We start from the raw sequence: 22729 nt of genomic DNA on the forward strand, positions 1-22729 counted from the left end.
GTGTCAGTAACAGCACCCAAGACTCCCACGTGTTCAGAGCATTTCCAGCTAGACTCAGCGAATAGCTGTCACCAGTGGCCTCTGTAGGCAGCTCACACCTGTGACCCTCAGGTGACAGTCCCCTGCTGAGAGCAGGTGGGCAGCGGGGAGGAAAGCACAAGTCAGGGGAGACAGAGTGCCTTTCCCTGGGTAGAAAGAGGCTTGGACATGCTATACACGTCTTCTGTAGGATGTTGAAATGCTAACCTACCATTATTTCCTTTTCAACATTTCAGACTCTACAACATACGCACATTTTCTGTTCAATGCATTTGATACGGACCACAATGGAGCTGTGAGTTTTGAGGTAAGTCTTAGCCTTTTTTTTTTTTAAATATGCTTTGATTTTAGACATGCTGAAAGGGATTCAGCACTTCGATTCTATAAATTAACTATTTTAGATACCTCATATAAGTGGAATAATCCAGAATTTGTCTTTTTGTGATGGCTTATTTCATTTAGCATAACATCCTCAAGGTTCATCCTTATCAAATATTGCAGAATTTGATTTTTTTAAGGCTGAAAAGCATCCCACTATATGTATGTATCACATTTTCCTTACCCATTCATCTATTCACGAACATTCAGGTTGTTTTCACATCTTGGCTATTGCAAATAGAGCTGCGATGAACAGGGGACGATTAATATCTCCTCGAGAGCCTGACTGCAATTCTTTTGGACAGATATCCTGATGTGGCATTGTTGGATCATATAATAGACCTATTTTTAATTTTTTGAAGAGCCTCTATATTGTTTTCCTTGGCGGTTGCACCATTTTACATTCTCACCAGCTGTGTGCAAGTGTTGCAATTTCTCTACATTCTCATTAACACTTGTTATCTTTTGTCTTTTTGAGAATAGCCATCCTGAAAATTGTGAGGCAGTATCTTCTTGTGGTTTTGATTTGCACTGACCTGATGATCAGTGATGCTGAGCATTTTTCATATACATTTTGGTTATTTGTATATCTTCTTCAAAGAAATGTCTCTTCAAGTCCTCAGCCCATTTTTTTTTTTATTAAGGTTGTTTTGGTTTTTTTAAAGTATTGAATTATAGGAGTTTCTTATATATATTTTGGAGATAACCTTTTATCAGATACACAGTTTCCAAATATTTTCTCCCATTCTATAGGTTCTTTTTACTGTGTCGATTGTTTCTTTTGCTGTACAGAAGCTTTTTGGTTGGTTGTAATTCCACTTACTTTGATGTAATTCCGCTTGTTTATGTTTTTGTTATTGTTTTTGCTGTCAACGTTTTTGGTGTTGTATCTGTGAAATCTTTGCCAAGATTAATGTCATGAAGTTTTTCCCCTGTTTACTTCTAGGAGTTTTATGGTTTCAGGCCTCATGTTTAAGTCTTTAACCCATTTTTAATTTATAATTGTGTATGTTATGATGCAGGGATCCGATTTCATTCTTTTGTGGTAGATAGGCAGTTTTCTCTTCCCCATTGTGTGTCTGTGGCACCCTTCTTGAAGACCAGTTGACTGTATATGCATGGATATATTTCTGAACTCCCTATTCTAGTCTATTGGCGTATATGTCTCTTTATGCCAGTGCCACACTGTTTTGATTACTATAGCTTTGTAATATATTTTGAAATTTAATGCCTCCAACTTTGTTCTTTTTTCTCTAGGTTAATTTGGGTATTTGTAGTCTTTTGTGGTTCCACATGCATTGTAGAATTGTTTTTTTCTACTTCTGTGAAGAATTCCATTGAGATTTTGATAGGAATTCCATTGAATCTGCAAATAGCTTTGGGTAGTATGGACGTTTTAACAATAGTAAGGTTTCCAGCCCATGAACTTTCCGCTTGTTTGTGTCTTCCTTAATCTTTTTATCAGTGTTTTCTAGTTTTATATAAGAAATTGTATGTACAAGTCTTTCACCTCCTAGTTAAGTTTATTCCTAAGTATATCATTCTGTTCTTTTTGGTGCTATTGCAACTGGGATTGCTTTTCTCATTTCCTTTTCAGATAGCTCATTGTTGGTGTAAAAATGTGCACTGACTTTTGTATATTGATTTTGTGTCTTGCAACTTTGCTGAATTTGTTCATTAGTTCTAGGAGCCTTTGGGGGGAGTTGTTTTTTTTTTTATTTTCTATATATAAGATGATGTCATTTGATTTATTTTACTTGTCTAATTTTTCTGTCTAAGACTTCCAGGACTATGATGAATGGAAGAGGCAAGAGTGGGCATTCTTGTCTTGCTCCTAAAGTGAAAGAGGGAAAGCTTTCAGTTTTTGTCCAGTGAGCATGATGTTAGCTGTGACCTTTCATACATGGCCTTTATTATGCTGAGGTGCTTTCCTTCTATTCCTAGTCTGTTGACAGTATTTATCATGAAGGGATATTGAACTTTGTCATGTACTTTTTCTGCATCTTTTGAGATGATCATGTGATTTGCATCCTTACTTCCATCAGTGTGGTATATCGCATTTCATCTGTTGATCCAGCTTTTCATCTTAGGGATACATTCACTTGGTCACGGCGTATGATCCTCGTAACGTGCTGTTGGATTTGGTTTGCGAGTGTTTTATTGAGGACATTTGCATCTGTGTTTATCAGGAATATCGGCCTATAGTTTTCTTTTCTTGTGATGTCTTTGGCTGGCTTTGGCACCAGGGTAATGCTGGCCTCATCTGGAAGTATTCCTGCCTCTTCAATTTTTTGGAAGAGTTTGAAAAGGATAGTGTTAGTGTTAGTTCCTTAAACATTTGGCAGAATTCACCGGTGAAGCCATCGGGTGCTGGGATTTTCTTTGTTAGGAGTTTTTTGATGACTGATTCAATCTCCTTGTTATTGGTCTGTTCAGACTTCATATTTCTTCATGATTCAGTCTTGGTAAGTTGTGTGTATCTAGGAATTTATCTAATTTTTTTAGGTTATCCTAAAAATTCTGTCTGTCTGTATCTATCTGTATATCTCTATATACATCATAGATAGATAGATAGATAGATAGATAGATAGATAGATAGATAGATAGATAGATATCTAAAAATTTACCTATATCTATCTGTTGGTACAGAATTTTTCCTAATAGTCTCTTATATTTTTGTGTCATCAGTTACAAGATCTCTTTCAGTTCTGATTTATTTCATTATTTGAGTCTTCTCTCTTTTTCTCTTAGTCTAGCTAAGGATTTGTTAGCTTTGTTTTATCTTTTCAAAACACTAACTTCTAGCTTCATTGATCTTTTCCTGTTGTTTTCCTATTCTCTGTTTTATTTCTGTGCTAGTCTTTATTATTCCCTTTCTTCTTCTAAGTTTTGTTTGTAATTTTTCTGTCTCTTTGAGGTGTGAAGCTACACTGTTTATTTGAGATATTTCTTCATTTTAAGTGCAGACATTTATTATTATAGACTTCTCTTTCAGGACTGCTTGATAATTTTTGAGGAGGGAAAATGAAAAGCCTGAGTATGGTTCCTTTCCCTCATTGTATTGTCAAGAAGCTGCTTTTATCTTTCAAAAGATGTGCAAATTACAACACACATTTAGTTTGCTTTCTAGTTCTTCAAATCTGTTTATACAAGGAAATTACAGTTTCCCAACTTCAGAACAGCAATCCCAGAAGGCAAACAACTTAATTAATATTTACTGGCAGCTACTGTGGGCCTGTTAGTGTGGTAGGCCCTGGAAATACCAAGCTAAGAAAGTAAAAACCCTGCCCTTGAAGGCCCAGGAAGTGAGAGAGACAAGAAATTAAATATAATAAAATGCTATATTCACCACTCTGACAATTTTATAAGGAAATCCCTTTTCAAATTATGTCCTTTAAGTGATTTGCATTTAATTTTATTCGTAAACTACTAAATATGAGCATCAATGGGAAAAAAGTGTCCTGAATATTCCTGTAGCTCAATATATTATTTATAATAAAATAACATTTTTAAAGTATTTTATATACATTATATTTATTTGCATGTTATATATTATTTTATATGCATTATATGTACTTTATTTATATTATATGGGTAGAATATATAACTCATCCATTTGCTTATATTCTGAATGGCAGTGCTTGGTTTCTATGGAATAGAATTGTCCATTATTTTACTCTGTAATTAATTCTGGTTTGTCTCATTAATATATGTGTTATTTTGTGATTTATAATAAGAAATATATGTTTTTAAAAGTGGGTATCTATTTGGTTTTAGTCCCCAGTTTCTGACAAAGAGCTCCTAAAACCCTGGGTTTTAAGAAGAGAGCACCACGGTGTCTTTTATGTTAATGAGGTGACTTTTGAACCTCCACTTGAGCTGGGGGCTGGTTGCTAGGAGAACCCACCCCTTGATTAGAGGGTTGGTACTTTCAGTCCCACCTCCCTGATCACCTGGGAAGGGAGAGCAGCTGGAGATTGAGTTCAATCACCAATGACCGATTATTTAATTAATCATGCCTGTGGGATGAAGCTTCCTTAAAAGCCCAAAAGTACAGGCGTTCCCAGTTGGTGAACACCTGGAGATCTGCGGAGAGCAGTGTGTTCGGAGAGGGTGTGGAAGTTCAAGCCCTTTCCTCAAGCCTTGCCAAATGCATCTCTTCCACCCAGAAGCTCCTGAAGTATATCCTTTTATAAAAAACCAGCGATCTAGTAAGTAAATGTTTCTCTGAGTTCTGTGAGCTGCTCTAGCAAATAGAACCCAAGAAGGGTGAATTATCTTTTCCTTTGAAATAACACACACAGGCAGGGAGGTGGTGGAAGCCTGGGGGAAGGGAGTCCTCCAGACCCCTAAACACGCCAGTTCCTCTTTTGCAGTCCTTTCACGGGGTTCCCCAAGGACTCGGAAGGAGTAGAGAGGGGGGTCCCACAATTATCCTAAGCTCAGAATCCAACTACAAAGTGCAGAACGTACAGGGTGGGAGTGCTGTATGCTTGGATCAGTTGGGATGGATGGCTGTCTGCTCCTCCCGGTAGAAGCAGGTTTGTCAGGAACCTCTAATCTGTAGCCCATTGGTCAGAAGCACAGGTGACAACCTAAAATTGCAATTATCATCTGAAGTTGGGGGCTGGGTGGGGGTGCAGTCATGTAGGGCTGAGCCCTTAACCTGTAGGATCCAGCTCTATCTCCAGGTAGAAAGTATCAGAATTAAGTTAAATTGTAAGACATACATCTAGTGTCGGAGATTACTTGGTGGTGTGAGGAAATTCACCCCCTCCACACACACTGAAATTGGATGCAGAATCATTGCTATGTATAACAGAAACCAAGTAATTTAGGGGAAATGCGTTTGGGGATTAGGAGAGGGTGCGGCTTACACATGAGCAGGAATTTCAGGGAGGGCCATGATAAAGGAAAGCAGATGATGGAATGGGATCAACAAAGAAGGTACTGGCGGGGCTGGCAGCCTGCCTGTGGTCTTGATGAACTAGGTCTGAAGGACAAGCAGGAGCTGGTCAAGAGAATACGGCTCAGGATGCGAAGCAGTGGGGAGTGAGGCAGGGGCCTGGGAATGAACAGAAAGCATTTGTAAATCACGTAGAAGATGAAACACAGAAGGGGAGGGTGGCAGGCAGGCTGGGTCAGGAGGCCAAGGGTAGATCCTGACACACCTGGGGCAGGAGGCTGAGGAGGCTGGGTTATCTTGCAGGAGGTGAGGAGTCCTTGAATTTTCAGCAGGAAGGTAAGGTATCAGGGCTGTTTCTAGAACAAGAAGTCCGACAGGCAGCTCTTTATTCCAAGAGCCCAGATGGGAGCCGATGTCGGCCTGAGCCACAGGTAAGGCCCTGGAGGGGAGATGGAGGAGACAAGTTCAAGGGATATTAAAATTAAATTGGTTGATTTACATTTCAATGCTTCCCCGAGTCAGGATGACAAAAGGGACCTGCAGCCTTCTGAGAGGTCACTCAGTCAGTGTGCCTGGGGTAGAGTGCCCAGGGCAGCGAAGTGCCTCCTCACACGTACTAGGTGCTCACTAAAATGAAGGCTACCAAAAATGCAGATTCTGGGCCAGCAAACTCAACGTGTCATCTCATAACTTAACCAAGAAATACCACCGAGAAGAGTAGCAGCTGGCAGGGGCTGACAGAAGGTGAGGACCAAGATGCTGGCAGTGGTGAAGGCAAGGTTTTCCCCGATGTGGGAGCAGCAGTGAGTCGGGGAAGACGTGAGGTTGTCAGGGGTACCAGCCTCCTGTAACGTTTCTTCCGCTTTGGCTGCCAATGATCACCCCCAGGCAGCATCGTATTAGCGTTTGCCGCACTTTACCAGCAAGACTAATTCCAGCACAGCCTTAGTTTAGCTGTAACATAGAAGTCAGAAGTTCCAGTTCATCTGATGAAATCTTTCACAGCTAGTTTGCTGAGAATGAGTAAGGCAAGGATTTACTAGTGATTTCATTACTTGAAATTACTCACATATCAGAAATGTACCATCAGTTACCTATAGCACATTGTATTCAATTTCACATGTAAATTTAGTCTGATGTCAATGATATGGGGCCATGCATAATGTTGCTATTATAATATTTATGTTAAATTCCAGTAATTGTGATGAATGCTGATTATAATTTGGGAAATGAATTGTAATGGCTACGTACTATAAGCATGTGTTAGTAACATGTCTTTTTCTTTAAAAGACAAACTAATGGCTAAATTAATAAATGTTAAATCAAAATTTAAAACTAGGCTGTCGTAGTTATTGTTCTAAATTTATTAGTTACCTGAAAAGTCTCTAGAAAATAGAAATTGGATAACGAACATATTTTGAGTGGCGATAGCACCCTGGGAGAGACCCTCCTGATTCTAAGATAAAGGGAAATAGAAATTTCCCACTTAATTTGCTGAAGCCCAAAAGATAGAATGGATAAGACAGGAGGGGCCCTGGACACAGATGTGTCTAGATCTGAATCCTCTTTGCCACCAAGTGGCTGTGAGATCCTGGGCTGAGCGTTTCAACCCTCTGGGCTTGGTGTTTGTCTCTGTAAAACATCAGCCTGCAAAGCTCCTTCCCGGGGTAACGGAAGGATGGAAAAACGTGTCAGTTAAGGGCTTGGCTGAGCACCTGGCACCAAATGTGTGCTTAATACTTGTTCGATGTTAACCATAGTAGTTACTGCAAGGGAGATTTTTCTAATGAGTCCAATTAATAATGACATGATCTTATTACACAGTGATCTCGTAACATTGAACACATTCAAGCACAGGCCAGATGTTTGCTTTGTCTGCAAGGCTGTGAAAGACAGTTCTGCATATGATTATTAAACAAGCGCTTATTATGTAGTTACACAATAAGTCACTGTACTCAGGGTGTGAAAATAACATTGACAATTGTAATAACTGTGCACACTAATACCAGCTGACCCTTGTTCGGCACTCATTATGAATCCAACATCGTGCTGAGTGAATTACAGATAGTAACTTATTTAAATTTCCACAAGTATGATTGTCATCTTTTTAGCAGATGAGGAAAGAGATTCACAGAGAAGTTAAGCAACCTACCAAAAGTCACACAGCTAGAAAGTAGGAGAGCCAGGCTTCAAACCCCACACAGCCTGGTGCAGGATTCATCTCTTAGCAACTGTGTCATTCTGCCTATAAGGCACATGTAGGTCCCCAGTCCTTCATTTGAAATCCTCTGAGCAAACTGAGTTTGTCATTGAGAGTCTTGCAGATTTTAGAAACACAATGCTGTGCATAGGCTGTGCATACTTAATGTCTCCAGCCGGGTCTGCAGTACGCTGTCATCAAGTGTGTAACGTGTGCAGCAAAGCCATGATAAACAGTGAACGTGGCAGAGAGAGCTGCTGACCTGTGTCCCTGCACTCTGCTTTGTGATCACATGACGAGGTCGTGTTCCCAGCCTCTCCGGCAGCTCAGTGGGGCCAGGACTGAGTTTTTACCAAGGGTGATGAGCAGAAGTGACCACACCTCCTTCCATTTTCTTCCCGCCACTGGAGGCTGTGAGTTACATATTTCAGTCTGCCTCACAGCGTAGTGGGAGGAGCCGGGTCTCTGAACGACTGCATGGAACAGGGCCCCACCCCTACTCGTATTTCACCACGTGTGAGTGATAAATGCACTGACACTGTGTCAAGCTACTGTGATTTGGAAGTATTAATATAGCTTTTAATGTCTTCTGACTAATATGATTGATAGATAGTGTATAATAGGTGATCAATGATAGTGATGGTAGGCTCCAGCTATCTTACTCTATAGATAGGATTATCTATCACAGAGGTGATAGAGATTCCAACAGTTTCATGTCAGTTCAGTTCAGGTTTTGGCATCTAGTGAGTTTTGGCTCCACAATTCGCCACCTCCCCTGGCTTTCCAGTAAAGGGTTTTCTCCTTCAGTTTACAAAAGTGTTTCTGGATGGGGGTGGTGCGTTGCAGATAAGAAATAAAGGACCTGTATCACTTGCCACGTGTCAGAGATGAGGAATCCCAAACCTAGAGTGGCTACGTGACTTGGCCAGTCATCCAGTTAGTAAATGGCAGACCCAGCTCCACCTAAGTCTCTAAACTTACGTTTTTTGTTTTTTTTAATAGACAACTTTTTAGAGCACTTTCAGGTTTACAGCAGAATTAAGCAGAAAATACAGAGTTCACACACAGCCCTCCCCACCCACACATATACACTCCCCTACTGTCAACATCCCTCCTCAGTGTGGCATATTTGGTACAATCAATGAACCAACATGGGCACATTATTATCAACCAAAGTCCATAGTTTATGCTAGGGTTCACTCTTGATGTTGTACATTCTATGGGTTTCGACAAATGCATAATTCCATGTAGCCGCCACTGTAGTATCATTCAGAATAATTTCGTTGCCCTAAACATCCCTTGTGCTCCATCTATTCATTCCTCCCTCCCTCTCCCCAAACCCCTGGAAACCACGATCTTTTTATTGTTTCTGTAGCTGTGTCTTTTCCAGAATGTCATTTGGTTGGAATCATATGGTTTGTAGCCTTTTCAAACTGGCTTCTTTCATTTAGTAATATGTCTTTTTTGGCAATTATAAATAATGGTGCTGTTAATAGCAAGGTGTATGTATCTTTGAATTAATTTTTATTTTGTGGTTGGCTTTATTCTTTAGATCATTGTGAAAATTTAAAAAGCTAAAGCTCAAAACGTTCTTAGAAACAATGAACAGTACATATATGTAAATTTAAAAATATATGTGCAGTGAAAAAAAAATGAACTATCAAGCCATGAAAGACATGGAAGAAACTTAAAACTTACAGTTTTAACCAGAGGGCATCAGACTTTTCTGTAAAGGACCAAACCATAAATATTTTTGGCTTTGCATGCCATACAGTCTTTGTTCTACCAACTCAGTTCTGCCGTTGTAGACAGAAGCTACCACAGACAAATCCTAAGTAAATGAGCATGGCTGTGTTCCAATGCATCTTTATTAACAAAAGCAGGCGGTGGGCCACATTTCACCCTGGACCATAGTTTTCCAGCTCCTATTCTTAAGCCTCACAGCAGACTACCTCCTGCAGAGGGAGACACTGAGGCATAGTGTCTGTTGGAAGGTGTCTTAAGATGGCTTTCTATGATTTGATGACAGTATTATCACCAATGGTTACAATTACCACTCAGTAATTCATCTTACCCACTGATTAAACACACAGTTGTTGGCAGCAAGAGCAACCCTGAGCCTTTACCACCATTCCAACGGTTACCTTTTCTAGAATATTACCACCATCAGGGCAATGCTTACCTCTGAGTGTGTCCCAAGTGGCAAGTTTGTTTGAATTATTGAGGCTGAGTTAGAATGTGTTTTTCCTTGGGAACAACTCTGGAATAGCTGTCCCCGCTTACTACAGCTAACTGATGACTTGACACCCGGGCTACCGCAGTCCAGAGTTTCAAGAAAACTCCATTCCCTGACAACTCAGTCATTACAGAATGAAATGTGAGTGGCATCCCCTGGAGGCATTATGAAACCCCCAAATAATCTCTTTGTCATTCACAGTAATGAGAAAAAAATGTTTTTTCTCCCTAAATATCAGTTACAGTTATGGGAAAACTTTCTTTCTAGGCTGTCATTTTAGCACGTTAGAGAGAGATTTTCTTTTGAGCTGTTAGACAGCAAGGGAGCTGTTTAGGCAATGTCACCAATAGTATAGAATTCCCATCTTGTCAGATTTATTAAATCATTAAGTTTTATTTTTATATCCCTCAACACACACACACACACACACACACACACACACACACACACACATCCAGTACACGTAATTCTGTTCTTCTTGTCTAGTGCCCGTTCTAGGGAGCTTTTCTCTTTTTGGAAATAAAGGGGAAAGTAGCTTAGATGTCTTTTCATTCCATTCGTTCATTGAACAAATATTTTTTGAGCACTACTCCCTGCCAAACACTCTTCAAGTTGCAGGGGGGTACAACAGTGAACACACATTTTGGTCCTCATGGAGCTGACATTCATTCTCCCATTTTCATTACTAACTTTTTAGAATCCAGCAATTCTCCCCATAAAGGTTCTTGAACCTGTGCCTCACCCATGCATTTCTGTTGATTCCCAAGGTACAGGGCCACGATGCGTGGTGTCCCGGGTTTCGCTCGGCACCCTGTCATTCTGGCCTGCTCCCTCCCTGTAGTCTTGCTATTGGGTATCCAGCTCCTCCAGCCACAGATGCCCTTGCCTACAGTCCTGTGGCCCCAGGGGAAACAGACTTTCAGTCTTCCATAGCATACACTGAAATATTTAATGAAAGTTGCAGAAGGTTATTACAAAACAGACAAGAGAAACAGACAAGAGAAAAAGCATCCAATCAACTGCTCCAACAGTCTAAAGGTCAGGTCCCTCTTTTTTTTTTTTTAATAAACCTTTTATTTTAGACCAGTTTTACATTTACAGAAAAATTGCAAAGAGACTACTGAAAGTTCCCATATACGTCACACCCAGTTTCTACTATGAGCACCATGCATTCACATGGTAAACGCGTTACAATTAACGAACTAATGTTGATACACTGTGATTAACTGAAGCCCATGCTTTATTCAGATTTTCTTAGCTTTTACCTGATTCCTTTTCTCTGTCCTAGGACTCTGTGTAGGACACTACATTACATTTATTCATATCTCCTTAGGCTCCTCTTGGCTATGACAGTTTCTCAAATTGTCCTTGTGTTTGATGACCTTTGCAGTTTTAAGGAGTTTTGGTCAGGTGTTTTGTAGAAAGTTGCACAGTTGGGAATTGTCTGATGTTTTTTTCTCATGATTAGACTGGGGATATGTGTTTTGAGGAGGAAGACCACTGGGGTAAGGTACCAGAGTTTATCACATACCAAGATGATTTATGACGGCTGACGTAGACCTTGATCACCTGGCTGAAGTAGTCCTGGGCATTTCTTTACTGTCAAGTTTCTCTTTCTTTTCCTTCTTTCCAAACCATACTCTTTGGAAGGAAGTTATGCACAGACCACGTGTACAGATTGGGAGTTATGCTCTACCTGCACTGAGGGTGGACGATCCACATAGTTGATTGGATCTGTCTCTTCTCCTCCATTTATGGACGTATTCCATCAGTTATTTATATCAGTGTGGACTAACTGACATCTATTTTATATTTTGAGTTACAGTTCAACATCTTACCTTGTTGCTCAAATTGTTCCAGCTTGGCCATTGGAAGCTCTTCCGGTTGGCGTCAACACAACTACATCATTGGCGTTGTTTTTTGTTTATTTCTTTGTTTCTTTGATCACTTCCTTACTTTTGGGCACTACAAGACGTTCCAGTCTTTTCTTATACCCTTCTTGCCCCTGGTCCTAGAACTAGTCAGTCTCCTCTTGTAACACTGCAGTCTCCACAGGAGCACTGGCAATCTCTCCTCGTCTGAAAGAACACATGCTTGTGAGTCAGACTGTTCAGTCCAGACTCTGCCACTCCTCGCTGGGACAGCTGGGGGCAAGTTCCCAATCTCTCTGCGCTTGAGTTTCCTCAGCGTAAAATGGAAATAATAATGATAAGATACCTCACAAGCCTGCTATAAGATTAAATGATGGATCTAAAGAGTTCAGAAGATTATCTGGCACATTTAATATGCTCGATAATTTTAGTGATCCTGGTTCACATCTGGTCAGTCTCAGAGAACTGACATCAGTATCTCTCTGTCTCTGTCTCTCGCTCCTTTGTCTCTGTTTCAGTGTTCCAGGTTAGCTAACTGTTGGGGTTCTCCTTCAGCTGATCTTTTATTGTCATGTTCATAGTCGCACGTATATTCACATACTGACTCACTTTCTCTTCTTAAAAGCTAAGGCTACTTTCTAGTTCATTTATGCAGTCATTTCACAGCAAGAATTATGAATTCCTGGCACCTCCAAATGTTCTACAAGTGTTATTAGTAAGTTATTGAATCGCAATCACTAAGAGTCACTGCTTCATTTCACCTTACAGTTGTGTCCTGTGGGATCAGAAAAGAGGTGTAGCGTGTGTTTGTATCAGGCTGTTCCGTGTAACCACAGCCCAGTGCTTCAGTTCTAGGTAAAATGAGAGCCCAGGCTTTGAGCCAGAGATCTGGGCTGTTTCCAGCTCTGATGCTTACTGGCTGTATCCCTTAGCTCAATCAAATATTTTCTCTGAGCCTCCATCTTTAATATAAAGATGACAATACCTGTTCCCTATGGTTGTGTGAGACTGACATAAAATAATGCCTAGAAATTGCCTAATACTGGGCCCTACACACTTCTCAATAAACTGTCAAAATTACTACTATTAAATGAAGTTAAAGGAAATGGTTTGATCTCACTGAAGGCCATTAAAAATTAACGAATTTTAAAATAAAAATCACAAATATAAATACCCAGAGGGTAAGGAGAGACAGAAGAAAAAGGTGGGTCACTCCAGATAGGTAGGCAGCAGGTTTAATAAACCAGGCAACTCCCATAGGAGGCTTGTCTTGGGCAGCCCTGAGATGAGTATACCTCCACCCGCCCACCAAAATCTTAAAAGTGTGCACAGAGGCCTGACCTGGGTTCAGTCATGCACGCTGTCAGATGGTCTCGATAACACATGCTCTCGCAAGGCTGGGTCCTCGATGCAGCTCCTAGGGTGGGAATGGTGGGTAGGATGGATGATCCAAGGTCGGGGGAAGGGGTAAGACCCTCCGATTGCCTGGGTCCTGCCTGAGGTCATGTCCTCTCGATGACCGCCTCCCACACAGGAGAACAGATGTTCCCGGCACAGTACCCAGCACTAAGGCACCAGGTAAAGGTTTGGTAGATAGATAAAGCTCACTACAGAACAGGGCTGGGTTATTATCAAGTTAAATCTCTATGCCTTTTTCCTTCTTTTGCCTTTATCATAAGACATTAGAAACCAGAATTCAGTATGGGTCCCCACTTACCATTTTTGTACATTGGGGAACAGTTGTAACCCTTCATAGACAAAAGTAAGGTAATGATGCAAAATATTCTTTAGAGCTGTTTATTTTTATTTTAAGCCTTGTAACTCCCGCCTGACATACTTCAATTACCATTCAGAAAAATGTAGAGCAGAAACTTGAACAAGATACCTGGCATCTTTCATTCTCCTTTCACACAGATAAGGGATTGTTTCTGTTTTGAAATAACTATTTATTCACATCATCTTGCAGGATGGTATATTAAAAGAGAGGGGGGTGCTCAAGGTTCATAGCTATCTTTCAGTGTATGTAGTTTCAGGATATACAGTGTTTAAGAGGAAGATGTGAATCGGATGTCAGCTTGTGAATCAGGGTACTTTTGTTCACAAATAATAGATAATCATATGCTAACTAACAAAAACAATATGATAACTGTATTGGCTCAGAGGAACAGGAAGTCCAGAGATAGGGCTGGCTCCAGGCCAGGGTGGCTAAGGGTGCGCTCCCTCCTGGTTGCAAGATGCCAGCACCTGACTGTTCCAGGCTTGATCGTTCATGTCAGCAAGGAAGGAAGAGAATCCCTGTCACACGGTTCCTAGCAGAAGTCCTGAAAAATCACTCAGGTGGCCTGCGTGCAGTTAGGGGCCGACCACGGATGCAACCGCCTTGACCAAAGGGACAAAACTGGCTTCCTGACTTTGCCCCAGTCACAGCTCTGTCACTGGAGCACAGATGGAGTGGGCTTCACAGAACTGGATGAAGCACCAGATGGAAACTAGGGGCCTACTAGGGAGGCAAACGACAAAAAGTCCACACGTGAGTTTACAAGTGCGGTCTTCTAAACGTCTCATTCTTGCACTGGTCTGTTCTGCTTGGTGATGGGGCCAAAGCCAGTGATGATTCTTGCAGGACAGTGGCTCTCAAAGTGGGATCCCTGGACCAGCAGTGTCAGCATCTCCTTGGAATTTGTAAATTCTTGGGCCCCACCCCAGACCTAATGAATCAGAAACGCTGGGGGTGGTGCCCAGCAAGCTGTTTTAGCAAGCCCTCCAGGTGATTCTGCGGCAAGCTAAATTTTGAGAACCGAGGCTGTAAGCGTGCCTTCAAAGATCTTGTATCCAGTCCCCCTTTTCAGCTAAGGGCATGTAACTATGACTTTGTGGTTTGAAGCAACAAGTCAGGTTTATATCAATAACCATCAGCCTCATCTGGCCTTTCAGAATTGCCTATCAATCTTTCTCTGATATGCCTAGTTTCCCATGTTCTGCAGGGATTATTTTATTCATGCCTTCCTAAAAAGCCAAAGCTTATAGTTTGCAAGTTTAGTATTGCACAACTCCAAAGAGTGTCATTACGTCTTTTTTTTTTTTTTTCAATTGAAGTATAGTTCATTTACAATGTTGTGTTAGTTTCTGGTGTACAGCATAGTGATTCAGATATATATATATATATATATATATATACACACACACAAATACATATACATTTTTTTCTTAGCTACAATGAGGCATCACCTCACACCAGTAAGAATAAGCATCATTAAAAAGTCCACAAATGATAAATTCCAGTGTGGGTGTAGAAGGATCATAAACTGACTTTTCCATTGTCTTAGAGTTATATATATAACTCTCTCTATATATAATTTTTATATTCTTTTTCACTGTATGTTATTAAAAACCATTGAATATAATTTCCTGTGCTATACAGTAGGACCTTGTTACTTATCTATCATATAATAGTTTGTATTTGCTAATCTCAACTCCTAGTTTATCCTGACCCACTGCCCTTTCCCCTTTGGTAACCATAAGTTTGTTTTCCATGTCTGTGAGTCTGTTTCTGTTTTGTAAAAAAGTTCATTTGTGTCATTTTTTTATATTCCACATATAAGTGATAAGTTGTATTTGTCTTTGTCTGACTTCACTTAGTATGATAATCTCTAGGTCCATCCATGTTGCTGCAAATGGGATTATTCTTTTTTATGGCGAAGTAGTATTCCATTGTATATATAGCACAACTTCTTTATCCAGTTATCTGTCGATGGGCATTTATGCTGTTTCCATGTTTTGGCTATTGTAACTAGTGCTGCTATGAACAATGGGGTGCATGTATCTTTTCAAATTAGCGTTCCCTCCAGATATATGCCCAGGAGTGGGGTTGCTGGATCATATGGTAACTCTATTTTTAGTTTTTTAAGGAATCTCCATACTGGAGATTTCATAGTGGTTGCACCAAATTACATTCCCACCACCAACATAGGAGGGTTCCCTTTCCTCCACACCCTCTCCAGCTTTATCATTTGTGGAATTTTTGATGGACATTCTGACTGGTGTGAGGTGATACTTCGTTGTAGTTTTGATTTGCATTTCTGATAATTAGCAATATTGAGCATCTTTTCATGTGCCTATTGGCCATTTGTATGTCTTCACTGGAGAATTGTCTGTTTAGGTCTTCTGCCCATCTTTTGACTGAGTTGCTCAGGGATTTTTTGGTGATTGAGTTGTGTGAGCTGTTTGTATATCCTTGCAATTAGGCTTTTGTCAGTCACACTGTTTGCAAGTATTTTCTCCCAGTCCACAGGTTGTCTTCCCATTTTGTTTAGTTTCCTTTGCTGTGCAAAAAAAACATATGTTTAATCAGTCCCCATTTGTTTATTTTTGTTTTTATTTCTATTGCCTTGGTAGACATTGCCTAGGAAAACATTGCTATGATTTATGTCAGCAAATGTCTTGCCTATGTTTTCTTCTAGGAAATTTATGATGTCCAGAAGGTTATAACCTTTGCTTCCATCATCTGAGAGAGAATTTCATTAGAGTGTGTGTTTTACTTCTTTTTAGAAATGCCATATCAAATTGTATTTTTATTTCTTTTTAGGATTTCATCAAGGGTCTTTCTATTTTGCTTCGGGGGACAGTACAAGAAAAACTCAACTGGGCATTTAATTTGTATGACATAAATAAAGACGGCTACATCACTAAAGAAGTAAGAAATGCCTCACCAACACAGCTATCCTCCAGACCATTCCCAGTTTTTAACTTCAAAGTGTCAAACAATTGCAACTATGTTTAAAAATCACTGGGGAAGTCTGAAGTATTTTGTGTGGTGGTGGAGAAAGTCTGATGAAAATTTTGGAATGGGTAGAAATAGTTTATGGCTAATCTGCAAAATAAATATAAAACATGGAAGGATTACATCCGGATTTCCTAATAGCATTTTAACAAACACTGTACATGGAATAAAGCACTCAGAATCAGATAGGAAGAAAATATATCCAAACCGTGTTTGGATGTAGAATATTTGGCCTGTAACCCTTTTTTTCTCCCATGTAACATGGTCCATATGGAAACAGACACAATTTTTAAATCGTGTGGATTAAGTCGTGACTTGTGTTGTGTGGGAACTGGCCTGATGCAATGGTGGGGCCCCAAATGCACTTCCAGACAAGCTGTCTAAGAAAGAAAGCTCACAGACCAAATTCAGATGTTCATATCAAATGGTTAATTAAACTAATTTAAAACACACCAATAAGCAGGGTGGGGAGGGACGAGGTAAGATAACCACTTTAGGACGGAGTGAAGGTAGGGCTGCAGGACCACACTACCTGAACCCAGATGTGGTTCAGTGTCCATGTGTCCTCTCTTTCTCTCTGCTTTCTCACTTTCTCCAGAGTTGAGTTTTGGGCAAGAGGCTCCTCAAATAAAACGTATCTTCGGCCAATGACATAAACTTGCTCTATTGAAGACACGGGGACAAGTGTACCTGACTGCAGCTTTACTGTGACAATTAACCTGATCAGTGGCCATGGGTTTTATCTGTGTTTCTTAATCAGAGGACACATGGGGCCAGAATGGGTCTCACCAGTGGGTGGCCAAGTTAAGACTTGATGGGTATTAAGTCTTCATGTATCCTAAGCATATCCTGGGTAGTCAGTGCCTCTTATATATTTGGTAAATAATAGACACTTAGTACTCAGGTGCCTCTAGAATATTAGGTGCCTCTTGGTCCTTTCATTGTTTTCTATCCCTTTCTGTGTTTAACATAAACTTGCTGTTCTAATCATTTTTACCCAGTTCAGTTCATGAATTCTATGTCAAAAAAACTTCTATACTTCTATTCTTACTCAAAACGTCTTAAAAGATTCCACCTATAATTTACAAACTACAAACAGCTTGATCATTTAAAATGAAACTGAATACTCTCAGAAGTAATGTATATTACATCCATATTACCATCTTAATCCAGACTCTTATGTAGGAACTTCAATATGAAGAAAACAAGTGTAAACAATATATCTGAATGTCTAAGTAACTAGGCAGTATTTTCACTAAGATTGAAAATTACAAATCAAAATTAGATTTTGTTTTAATAAAAAAATTAAAATTTCAGAGTGTTTCCAGGGTCATAATATTTTGACTAATCTACATGTGTGACATTAAAGAAGCCATGGTAGGAAAAAAAAACAATGAAAATCCTAATGAGCTTTGAGACTTAGTTTTAGCATAAGTCTTATGATGTGGCATTTATTCTCAATACATGGAAATTGATCAACTTATAAAGTATGTAATAACTCAATAAACCAAAGCTAGCCTATGTGAAGTCTGTGGAAGTCCAAATATTAAACCAGAGTGTTTCTTTCCTGATCATGTTAATATGTGGGAATTTATTTAATTCTGAAACCAAAATTAGAAGTGATTCTTACATTCTGATTCTGCTGCTTTTAAGGTATAAGGCCATTGGCTTTTCCTCTGGGAAGACCAAAAGGCATTTAATGAAGAATCAAAGAAAAAATTAAAAATTTGAAATTAAGTCAGAATAATCTGTCAAAGTATCTCAGAGTGGTTTCTTCACACGTTGCATGTGCCTCACGTGAGTGCCTTTTGCTTTTCAGGAAATGCTTGACATAATGAAAGCAATCTATGATATGATGGGTAAATGCACCTATCCTGTCCTCAAAGAAGATGCTCCCAGACAACATGTGGAAACATTTTTCCAGGTAGAAACGCAACAGACATCAGAGAGGGAGTGAAATTGAGATCGAATTTCCCGATGTTTCAGAGCATCATGAGAATTCAAAAGAATGGAAAGGAAAATAATTTTTACTAAAAGAGGCAAAACTATAGAACATACACTATCATACTAATTTAGCAATTTTGGGTTTGAATTTATCATAATATTGATAACTCCACTTACTGAATGTTACTCATGTCCTGGATACACCACCAAGCAATTCTGTGTCTCACGTGTTTTTTGGTGTTTTCATTCATTTCTCACAAGACCCTATGAGGTTATTTATAAATCCTCATTAGCCCCATCTTACAGATGAGAAAACCAAGGCTCTGAAAGTTTCAGTAAGTTGCCTGAACTCTGTTGTAGCTGGAGGGCAGGATTGTACCCAAGGCTGAGTGACCCTCAACCTGCATCCTATTCTGTTGAAAAGGCAACAGCTTCTAATCAGTCAGCCACAGTTCTTGTCACTGAGAAACTACCAGTTTTTTTTTTTTTTTTTTTTGTGCTCTGAAGCAGGTCCTCCCCATAAAACAAGCAGCCGGGCTTTCTTTCCCTCAGCTTCAGCTCGCTCAGGTCAGGTGCGAGGGTATCAAGGGGTAAGTCTGAGGAAAGGTTTTTGTTCTTTTCTTCCTGAACAGAAAATGGACAAGAATAAAGATGGAGTGGTCACCATAGATGAATTCATCGAAAGCTGCCAAAAAGTAAGTAATGACAATAAAGGAGCCATCCCTTTGCTTTCTTAACGACTCAACTTGAGTCCTGCCAGCCAGCCACCATGAACTGAGCGAAGGGCAGAGATCACCTGCCTAAGATCACCACTCTGGAAACAGTTCATTCAATTAATTCACATTTACAGGGTGCCCCCCCAGACGAAGGCAGGCAAGGAGGGAAGCCCTGGAGAAACGAAGGTTGCACGTGTGTTTTAGCTCCCCAGATCTTTTAGAGAGTATTCATCACTGAGGATAAAACATGAGCGATTCGTATTGTTCTGTCCTCAAAACTAGCACATAACATGTATCGTGTCTGTTATATCCTCCAGAGATTGAGAATTTCAGTACAGCCAAGTGTGCATCACTGGCCACACATACCCGACTTTTAAGAGAAACATCATTACTTCAACGTTTGTGGACAGGATGTATTTTTTGGCTGAACCAGTAACGGTCTTCAGTCACAAAATTAAAAAGCAGAAAATTCTCCCGGGGAAAAATCCACGTAGTTCTCCACCCTCCGGTGGGAGGCCAGTACTCGCACACCTAGAAGTGGTGGACTTGATGTGTGGGTGGAACCACAGTTAAGCATTTTCAAAGTCATTACGGGGACTAAGAAGCTTGCCGGTGTTTAGCTTTTCTCATCATTTTCACATTGATGTATTTTTCCTTTCCTGATGCCTGCTGATTTCTCAACTCACGTTTCAGTGTGACAGTCTTCGAATTAACTTGGTGACATCAAGTGCTTAATGTTGTTGTTACTTGGCTTCCAGCAGTGGAAGCCACCATCAGTTCTGCCACCCTCTTCCATTACCATAAACAGTCACAACCTCCACGTGCCCCGATAGTGCCCAGAGTCTGTCCCCTTAAGTTTCCCAGGAGCATGCTAAACTGAGCACAGCCACTGGGCAGTTGTTTCTGTCAAGTGATCCTTTCTCTAGGTGTTGAGAGATCATTCTTTTTTTTTTCCTTCTCGTTTCCCTGACTTTATTCACAGCGGAGATGGGGGTGGACACAGGTGGGGCCTGACCTGTCCTGGAGCCCCGGGGGCACCATGCGCCATGCACTACAGATGGGAGGGGGCACAGGGGAGCTCTGGGGCGCCAGCGGAAGCCTGTGTACCAGGGAGGAGGCGGTGAGGGACAGACTATTCATTTTTAAAGGTTCCCAAAGGCTGCAGAGTTATCCCTAACGGACCCAGAGAGATGTGATGTCTGCTAACACGTCTCCTAAATCCCAACCTCCAATCTTCATGATGTTGGCTCCACGCTCACACACAAACCCTGTTTCCTCTCCTGTGTACCAGCTCCCCGTGATTGCCCAAAGTGCGGTCTGCGTCGCTCACCGCCTCTGTGCCCCTCAGTTCCCATCCTTGCATTCTAACTTGAGAAATAGCCCCTCTTCACACCAAGTAAGATTTAAACAGTGCTTAAAGCCCAGTAGACTCCACAGAACATAAAATGGGCTCTCCACAGTTATCTACCTCCACAGAAGGTCTTGATGTTCACAGGCACCTCGTGCTGCAGCTTTGTGCACAGGTGGTTTCGGCGGGGGAGGCAGGACTCGGAGGGCTCTCTCCTTTGCAGAAATGCTGAATTGAATCCCGCCCTTTTCCCCTTACAGGATGAAAACATCATGCGCTCCATGCAGCTCTTTGAAAATGTGATTTAACTTGTTGAACGTGTCCTTGATCCAACAGACAAACGTGAACTATTCTACACACGAAGTTGGAGCTACCACTCTTAGCATAGATTGCTCAGCTTTACACTGAGGCATATTATGCAAACTAGCTTTGTTTTAATATAAAGCAACCCTCAAGAGATTTGAGTTTTCCATTTATAAATCTGCATCCTTTTCATGATGCCGCTGAGTTCACGGGATGTTCTAAGTCATTTCATACCCTGTGAATATTCAAAGGGAGCAGAACCTGGCATATGGGTTTACTGATTCTGTAGCCATGGGATTATTGAGGCTTTCACATTATCAGTGATTTTAACACATCAGTGGTTTTTGCTACTCATTTGTATGTATTCATCCCCAGGATTTTTAATTGTTTTCTAAAATACTGGCATCTGCATTTAATTTCCAGAAATTAATTTCCATGTTTGTATGCCATAATTCCATTTATACTTTAAGGAAACAAGACAAGATTACGACAACTGAGAAAAACAAACAAACCCAAGTCCCAGTTTCTATGGATTTGCTGTCTTCTGTTAAAGACATTCATTTACCTGGCATTTTTTATAACATGAACCAAATCAGTTTATCACCAGATGTCCGCATATGCCTAATAAAGCTTATTTAATAAGCATTTCCAAATTTTTCATAATGCATATTATAGCCAAGGCCTACATGATGTCTGTAATTTTGGATTTGTTCAATCCGACAGGTTGACTATTTCCTATTGTGTCATTAAGTGGAGGTCCAAGAGGGTTTGAGACAAAGCGAGGATGTCCACAGGCTCATGCAAAGGGCCAGGAGATCTGCCCTCTGTACACAGTGACGCTTAGCAACAAGTAACCCTTCACCGCAGTAAAGGCCTGGTGCGTCCTCCTTCCCAACCCCCTCCCGGCACCATTAGATTACATGCCATCAGGGACAAAGAAACCCTGGCTGCCCCAACGCCTACTAGGAACAAACAGCAAGCAGAATTCACTCTGAAAACACCAGTGATTCCATTATCTTGAGAACTATAATACTGAAATCTAGTAGAAGATGAATGTAAGTGCTAAGCAGCTCCCCTGGGCTGTATTATGATTTAGCTCATCATAAAACTCCAGTCATTCCGATTATTTTTAATGATCTTAGGCCAACATTGTGAAGTTGCCACAACGTTACTAATGATACACACCCCCTCCTGTTTTGCAGAAATATCAAAGACCAAGAGGCTAGAGTAGGAGGAGACCTGCAACTGTCTTTACAACAATAAATCAGGTACCTATTCTGGTGTAGAGAGAGGATGTTGACAGCTGCCCTGCTAGCACCAGTGTAGAAGTTCAGAGTAGTACAATACATGTACACTGAGATCTGCCATCGCGTGTTTGTGTAAACTCAATGTGCACATTTTGTATTTCAAAAAGAAAAAATAAAAGCAAATAAAATGTTTATAACTCTACTGTCTGTGCTACAGGTCTTTATTTCAACACATTTTGTAATTACTAGATTGAAAATATTACCTTTTTCTTAATGGCTTTTCTGAACTGTGGAGATCTCTGTCTGGGTGGCGCTAAGTGCAACGAAAGGGAGTGAGAGCAAGGCGGAGGGCAGGCAGGCTGATACGATGTGAGAGAGGATGTGACCAGAGAGCAGAGACCCGAGGAGAGGGTGGAGCAGACAGGCCACCCGGAAGGACACCTGCTCTGGGGGAGAACGAGGACCTGTGAGAAATTCCTTGTATTTTAAATTACCTGAAAGAAGACTTACAAAGAGGTGACTCCAGGTGTCTGAGGGATGAGCAGAGAAAGGCTGCTCTCCAATGCCGCAGGACAGAACACTGCTGCTCAAATTTCCATCCCGTCAGCCTCCGTCCAGGGACGTGGTGTGGCTGCTCAGGTCCCCAGGGGCTCTCTTCCTGCCCAGAGTTGGAAGGCCTCCTCCTTGTCTTCCATCTCTCTCCCTCTGCTCCTCTGTGGAATGATCCAGAATCGCCTGCTACTACATCAACACTCAGAACT

The 22729-nt window shown here is 40.8% G+C and overlaps 1 protein-coding gene across 3 annotated transcripts in view; it reads left to right on the forward strand.

Moving 5' to 3' along the window:
- Positions 1-22170, forward strand: part of KCNIP4 (potassium voltage-gated channel interacting protein 4) — a 475310-nt gene extending 453140 nt beyond the window's left edge. For all 3 annotated transcript variants that reach the window (XM_045522689.2, XM_074349824.1, XM_045522688.2), the window contains exons 4-8: positions 276-346; positions 16216-16323; positions 18230-18334; positions 18987-19049; positions 20679-22170. In XM_045522689.2, coding sequence (XP_045378645.1) covers positions 276-346; positions 16216-16323; positions 18230-18334; positions 18987-19049; positions 20679-20726 — 395 coding nt within the window. In that variant the 3' untranslated portion in view covers positions 20727-22170. The remainder of the gene's footprint in view (positions 1-275; positions 347-16215; positions 16324-18229; positions 18335-18986; positions 19050-20678) is intronic.
- The last annotated feature ends 559 nt before the right edge of the window (positions 22171-22729 follow it).

This window comes from Camelus bactrianus, chromosome 2 (genome assembly GCF_048773025.1).
Source record: "Camelus bactrianus isolate YW-2024 breed Bactrian camel chromosome 2, ASM4877302v1, whole genome shotgun sequence".
In the NCBI taxonomy this organism is placed as follows: domain Eukaryota; kingdom Metazoa; phylum Chordata; class Mammalia; order Artiodactyla; family Camelidae; genus Camelus; species Camelus bactrianus.